The 6,438-nt window shown below is 44.1% G+C and overlaps 1 protein-coding gene across 1 annotated transcript; it reads left to right on the forward strand.

The window, feature by feature from the left end:
• Positions 1 to 4,274: 4,274 nt before the first annotated feature.
• LOC142905566 (exosome complex exonuclease RRP44-like) lies at positions 4,275 to 6,172 on the forward strand. The gene is made up of 2 exons (XM_076052196.1): positions 4,275 to 4,432; positions 6,037 to 6,172. The coding sequence occupies exons 1-2, from the start codon at positions 4,310 to 4,312 to the stop codon at positions 6,154 to 6,156; spliced, it is 243 nt and encodes an 80-aa protein (XP_075908311.1). The 5' UTR covers positions 4,275 to 4,309; the 3' UTR covers positions 6,157 to 6,172.
• Positions 6,173 to 6,438: the final 266 nt, after the last annotated feature.

Consider the following 6,438-nt stretch of genomic DNA (forward strand, 5'->3'; position numbering starts at 1 on the left):
ACAATAAAAAAATCAGTGGCGGTTATGAGAAACGCTACCCTGAAGTAACGGGCGGTTTGCACTCTGAACTTGCAATCCAGAAGTTACTGGTTCGTTTTCCCATCGCAGCGTTTGAAACAGTGGCGCAATTTTCTTAAATTTACAATTTTTACCTTGCCAACCAGTACAAACAGCCAGGTGAGGTGTATAAGCGTCACTATATATGAATAGTTTAGGACATCTTATGCTCACAAACTCACCCGTTCACGCACTCAACCACCAACTCAATCTCACTCAAATCACCAACTCACTCTCACTCAAACCACCAACTCACTCAACCATCAACTCACTCAACCCACCATCTCACTCAAACCACCAACTCACTCAACCATCAACTCACTCAACCCACCATCTCACTCAAACCACCAACTCACTCAAACCACCACCATCTCACTCAAACCACCAACTCACTCAAACCACTATCTCAAACCACCATCTCAAACCACCAACTCACTCAAACCACCATCTCACTCAAACCACCATCTCACTCAAACCACCATCTCACTGAAACCACCAACTCACTCAAACCACCAACTCACTCAAACCACCACCATCTCACTCAAACCACCATCTCACTCAAACCACCACCATCTCACACAAACCACCAACTCACTCAAACCACCATCTCACTCAAACCACCATCTCACTCAAACCACCATCTCACTCTAAAAGGTTGAAGGTTAAGGTGCAGGCAGCCCTGAAAATATATTGGCTCGTGCCACTGCAAGCTCCCTTCTGGAGGATATGTTGTTGAGCCAGACGTTTGGAAGAGGTGGGAGTAACCCACATTTTACCCCACCACACACGACCTGCCGATGGACTACCCATTGACAGTGCTGAGTGGACAACGGCAGGGCCAGTGAGGGGGGATTTAAGAAACGGTTCAATCACCTGCCGCGCTTGGAGGACGAACCGGCGGCATTTGGGTTGCCAAGCCCAGTGTGATAACCGTCACATTATGGCAGCATCATAATCTGAATATTTTTCCTGGATCAATCCGATGAGCTATAAAGCTCTTTTTCACAGGTGTCCAGCACCACTTCATCATATGGATGAGGGGTTCCTGAATCAGGTGAGAGACAGATTTGTCCTCCTCTACCAGGTGAGGTCAGGCAATTTTACTTCTCACTTCACCTTCCTCACCTCAACTGATAAGGTAGGAAAATCATTGCTCCTGAACTAGGTGAGAGCCCAATCAGGTGTGACCCGTGGTGCATAAGGGGACCACACCAATGATAAAAAAAATACTAAACTATTTTTTATTTTCTTGGTTCTTTCGGTAAAGTCTCGTAGAAGATAAATAATAAAAATATAAAACAATACAATTCTCACGACGTTTCGACTGCAACACAAGCAATCATCATTCCTTCTACGTGACTTTACCGAAAGAACCAAGAATATGAATGCCTGCAGTCACGAAAGCTTTAAATCAAAATGTATTTTTTATTTATTTACCAAGGTCACATCTATAACAGCAGCCACTATACCTGACCAGTGTTACTCATTTCTACTGTTACCTATTATTATGATTAGTGTGTGGACCCACCACAAAATTTCATACTTAACTTGCAGTTCATCAATCTTTGTAATAGCGTAATCAACCAGACTATGCGTTAATTGTGTTTTGACCGACCGTCTGTGTTGCTTTATATGGTTTCCAAATTTTGCTAAATACTGTTTGTTTGGTATGCTTCTCTCTCTGTGTCCCCTGTTGTATCTGTGTTAGTTTCCCCCTACTTGTGTGTCTGTATATACATATGGGGTTATGTGTTTCCTCTCTCTCGTAAATTTAGCTCTTCCGTACCTGATGATGGCTGCTTGTGTTGCAACCGAAACGTCGTACGCTATTATGTTATTTTATTATTTCTTATTTATACGTGACTTTACCGAAAAAAAACAAAGATTAATTCCTGCAGTCACGAAAGCTTTGAATCAAGTCTGTAGTGCCTCTTGTTAAACAGTGCTTCAGTTAAACAGGAAAATTAATAAATCCAGCAGGCATGACTTGAAAAGTAACACATTTACATTTTGGGTGGCACTCTAAATCGTCCGGTAAATCGTGTCGCCAATTATAATTTCTGCGTTTATCTGCGCGTGTCTTTGTACCCCCAGTGGAGGAATACGTGCGCAGCTTGCTGGACAACCCTGAGTTGATTGACCGTCTGGCACTGGCCTCGGAGCAGGTGAGACTCCGTATGCGTGCATCAGCTCTGCCCCCCCCCCTCATATTTATGGTGCGGGCCTGTACCCTTGTCCGACCCCTCACTTCCGCGTTGCATCCAGCTGCCTCACTGAAGAAAGGGACACTTGCCTTGCGCTGAGTACGACGTTTCGCTGGTTGTAATCGCCAGGGAAACGATATACTCGATTTGTAAGTGTTGTGGGTTTACTCTCCAATACACTGGCGTGCTGCAGTAGTAACTAATTGACACGTTTTGTTTTACGTAACAAACCTTACTAATTGTCTGTGCCGGGTTAACTACGCACATTTACGCGCTCTTACCCAAAAAACCTTTATTATGGATAATATTGGTCGCAAAAGAACACGTGTTAAACAGCTCCCGTTTAGAACGTCTCATCCTCACCATCAATGGTCAATCAATCAAATAAATCCTAGATTTATAACGTGGCATATTTACCAAAAAGCAGAGACGGAAGGGTGAAACTCTAGAGGTAGCTCTATGATATCCGCTTTTGTGGAACGTTCTCTAACACGGATGGCCGTACTGCTCTGAGATAAATCAGACTGGATCCTTCGTCTCGTTACGTGATGGCGGTTGCAAAATTGTTGTTGACGCGTGCATGTGCCGTGCGTGTGCTGTGTACGTGTGCAGGATGTGGTGGAGTCCCGGGTAATCTTCCCCGAACATCTCCCGCTGTCCCAGCTGCAGCAAGGTGTGCGCTCCGGCCGGTTTGTCCAGGGAACCTTCCTTGCGAGTCGTGAGAATTACCTGGAGGGGACTCTGAGGGTGCGAGGGGACGGTGACAGTGATAAAGAGGTACACGTTTCACAAGCCTGCGTCTGGAAGGAACAATGCTGTTCGATAGTATCTGTGTGAGTTTTAAAAACAAATTTATAATGAAGCAGTGGCATAGCGTTCTTGGCATGAGCAGTAGCTCTTAACCTTTACTGCAAGGCTGCAGTAAAGGTTAAGAGCTACTGGGCTAAAATATTTGTATTTTGAACGTCTTTTGAACCCTACGTAGGTGTCGTAGCCTGGCTCCTGCCCCCCCGGCCTGTGAGTCTTGGTGCAGTTGCACTGCCTGCACACTCGATAGCTACGCCACCACAACCACAGTATATACGTTAATTGTGACTACTTTAATAATAGGGTTTTTCCCTTTTTTTCTGGCAACAAAACTGAAACCTTTTACAAGGAATCATGTGTGCATTAACCACAATACTTGTGGTCAAAATGCAAACAAAAAACACACTATGATAATATATGCATTGTCGTTGAGACTGATTGGTCCACACCAGGGACGGCTTTCTTTTGAGCCTCGACCCAATTGGTGCGAGACCAGAGGACGCCAAAAGGCGTACGCATATATTGCAAATATTATCAGTGTGTTTTTGTTTGCATTTTCACCACAAGTATTGTGGTTAATGCACACCTGATTCCTTGTAAAAGGTTTCAGTTTTGTTGCCAGAAAAAAGGGGAAAAACCCTATTATATTTTGGTACTGGCAAAGGAGGTCTAATGATGGTTGTGACTACTTTGTTAACAAAATGAATGGTCTATTTCCACCTCCAAAATGTAACGTTAAATAACAATTAGGTACATTGGCCATTTGTTGGAAAAAAAAACCAGTCCAGAAATTGCCCTGCTTGAACATATGTTACTGAAAAACATTGGTTTCAGAAGATTCATGGGCTCATAGTCCTACATTTTAAATTGTTTATTCGTGGTATTAAAACTCTTGTACAGTAAAACCTTGGATTGCGAGCATAATTCGTTCCGGAAACGTGTTTGTAATCCAAGCACTCGTATATCAAAGCACTCGTATATCAGTTGTGATCACGTGACGCTCGGCAGTATAAAGCTGCTCGTATTGCAAGACCCTCGCTCGTTTATCAAATTAATATTTATTTAAAAAATTTGCGCATCTTGTAAAACACTCGCAGACCAAGTTACTCGCAATCCAAGGTTTTACTGTATATGCTGCTCTCTAACAGCACTTGGCCCAGCGGTCTGTTAAGGCTATACGGGGGATCTTTTTTGTCTGCGTGCAGGTGTTCATCCAGGGGCTGCAGCATTTAAACCGCGCGATGTACGACGACATCGTGTGCGTGGAGATGTTCCCCGAGGAGCGCTGGGTTGCCCCCTCCTCGCTGGTCCTGCACGATGAGGGCGTCGCAGGGGACGTTGCAGAAGAGAATGAGGAGGATGTGGTGAGTGGAGCGTCAACACTGCCGAACCAAAATCAAACCCAGACACCTGCAGTGTGCGTGTCTCTCTCCCCGTGGTCGCATGGATTTTTCTCCAGGTCCTCCGGCTTTTCCCTCCACAGTTACAATCTGACATGCACTTAGAGTATTTGGCTGCTATCAATTTCAAATGTGATAAGATACTTCATTGAACGATCATTTGTGGCCAGGTCACTTAAAAAGAGCTATATAGCTCTCAGGGTCCTTATCTGGTAAAGTTAAAATAGTTTATAGTTTTTAAATAGTTTTAATATAGTTGAAACAAAGAATAACAACAAAGACTCAACCACTTCAAGAGAGACCTTAAACATAATGAACATCGTGCGACCAGACAACAATCCACATTAGAGATGCTGTGGTCTTGATTTTGCGTTTATTAAATGACTTTACATTACATTACTTCAAAATCAAGTCAGGAGTGCTAATCATTTCGTACTATTTTTGTATGTACGTAGGGGTTATTTGACCATACTTCGGTGCGGGTTGGTGAAGGGGGGGGGGGGCATAGATCAGGAGCATAGAAGGACAGGACAACAGTTCATTTTGCTGTACTGCGCTCTGCTGCCAGCCATTTTGGCGCAGAGCCTATACCACCTGTTATGCATATCCAGGCTCAACACGGCGTCGCTTCCACGGTCTTTTCTGGGTCACAGGGTGGCCTCTATATTTAAAACTAATTTCTTTAGAACTGCTTTTTGTATTTGGATTGTTGTCCTTTCCGCGCACCTCCGATTAGCATGGTTGGCTGTGTACGGTGCGAAATAAGTTCTACATGCATACATACCACAGTGACAGAATGCAAAACATAATAAAGTACAGCAATGAAGTTAATTGAAATTGGCACGAAAACAACCGTGGTTTATGAAAAGTAGACAATATTGCACAAACATAAACAAGTGTTAGATATTAAATCGCATGTAGTGCAAGTCGGCTTGGGCAGATTATTTATAGACTGATCATTGCACAGTTATACTTATAAAAACGTTACGTAAACATTAAACACATATAGGGTGACTGATGTGCTAAGCAGGTAAGAGAAAATGTCAATCAGTGAAATCATAAAGAATCGAGAGATTAAGCATCAAATTTTGAATTAGATGGGAGGGTAACCTTTGTTGTAGATAATATTGGTCGCAAAAGCTTACGCTTTTTTTTTAAACGTGTGGTATCTGATGGGCGGGTTCCGGTTGATTCTATCAATTGCCAGAACTGTTTTAACTTATCAATATTTACGGAGGACTCCTCACTGTGATCTTTTGTCATTTTAACAAAGCGTCAGTCTCATTATTGACATTGATGAGACACAGCATGAAACCACATCCGCAGGTTAAGTGCTATTGTTTTAGATTGCTCCTTCCCCTTCAAGCCAAATTGTATTGTGTTACGCAGTGAGCTGGTAAAAAAATAGTTATTTCATTATTTCAGTGTGTGAGAGAGACGCTACTGTGGTGAGTGCTCATTTGAGTTTGCGTTGTCATCTCCCGGTGCTATCCCAGCTGCTGCTGCTGCTGTCGTCGCTCTTGCTTAGATTACGCAACGCGATGTTTGTCCTTTGTTTTGGTCTCCAGCTGAAAGCCGAAAGTGGGAAGATGCGTCGGCCCACTGGCAAAGTGGTCGGCATCATCAAGCGGAACTCGAGGCCGCTGTGCGGCATGCTCATGCCCAGCCCAATCAAGGAGGTGGGCTGATCTGCATGTGTGTGTGTACGTGTGGGGAGCGGTGATGTAGCGGTTAGCGCGCTGCGCTACGAATCCTGGGACCCGAGTTGGATTATATTTATCGCTCATAACCAATAAACAGCGGCAAATGTCTGAACCTGTCTTGGGCCCTTCCCTAGGTCGACTCGGCCATAAATGAGTCTCTGATGTGACATGTAAACATCAGCGCTGTGGAGACAAAGGCGGTCAGGCATGGTGCTGGCCGTACCCACCCCGTCGTTTGCCGTACCAGCTTGAATAGGTGTGTGCTGA

Source organism: Petromyzon marinus, chromosome 55 (assembly GCF_048934315.1).
Source record: "Petromyzon marinus isolate PM22_M1 ecotype Great Lakes invasive population chromosome 55, UKy_Petmar_22M1.pri1.0, whole genome shotgun sequence".
Taxonomy (NCBI): domain Eukaryota; kingdom Metazoa; phylum Chordata; class Hyperoartia; order Petromyzontiformes; family Petromyzontidae; genus Petromyzon; species Petromyzon marinus.

Coding starts and splice junctions, on each gene's coding strand:
- LOC142905566 (XM_076052196.1), top strand. CDS start 4,310: ATGTACGACGACATCGTGTGCGTGGAGATGTTCCCCGAGGAGCGCTGG. Junction 4,433..6,036: donor AAGAGAATGAGGAGGATGTG/GTGAGTGGAGCG, acceptor TTTGGTCTCCAG/CTGAAAGCCGAAAGTGGGAA.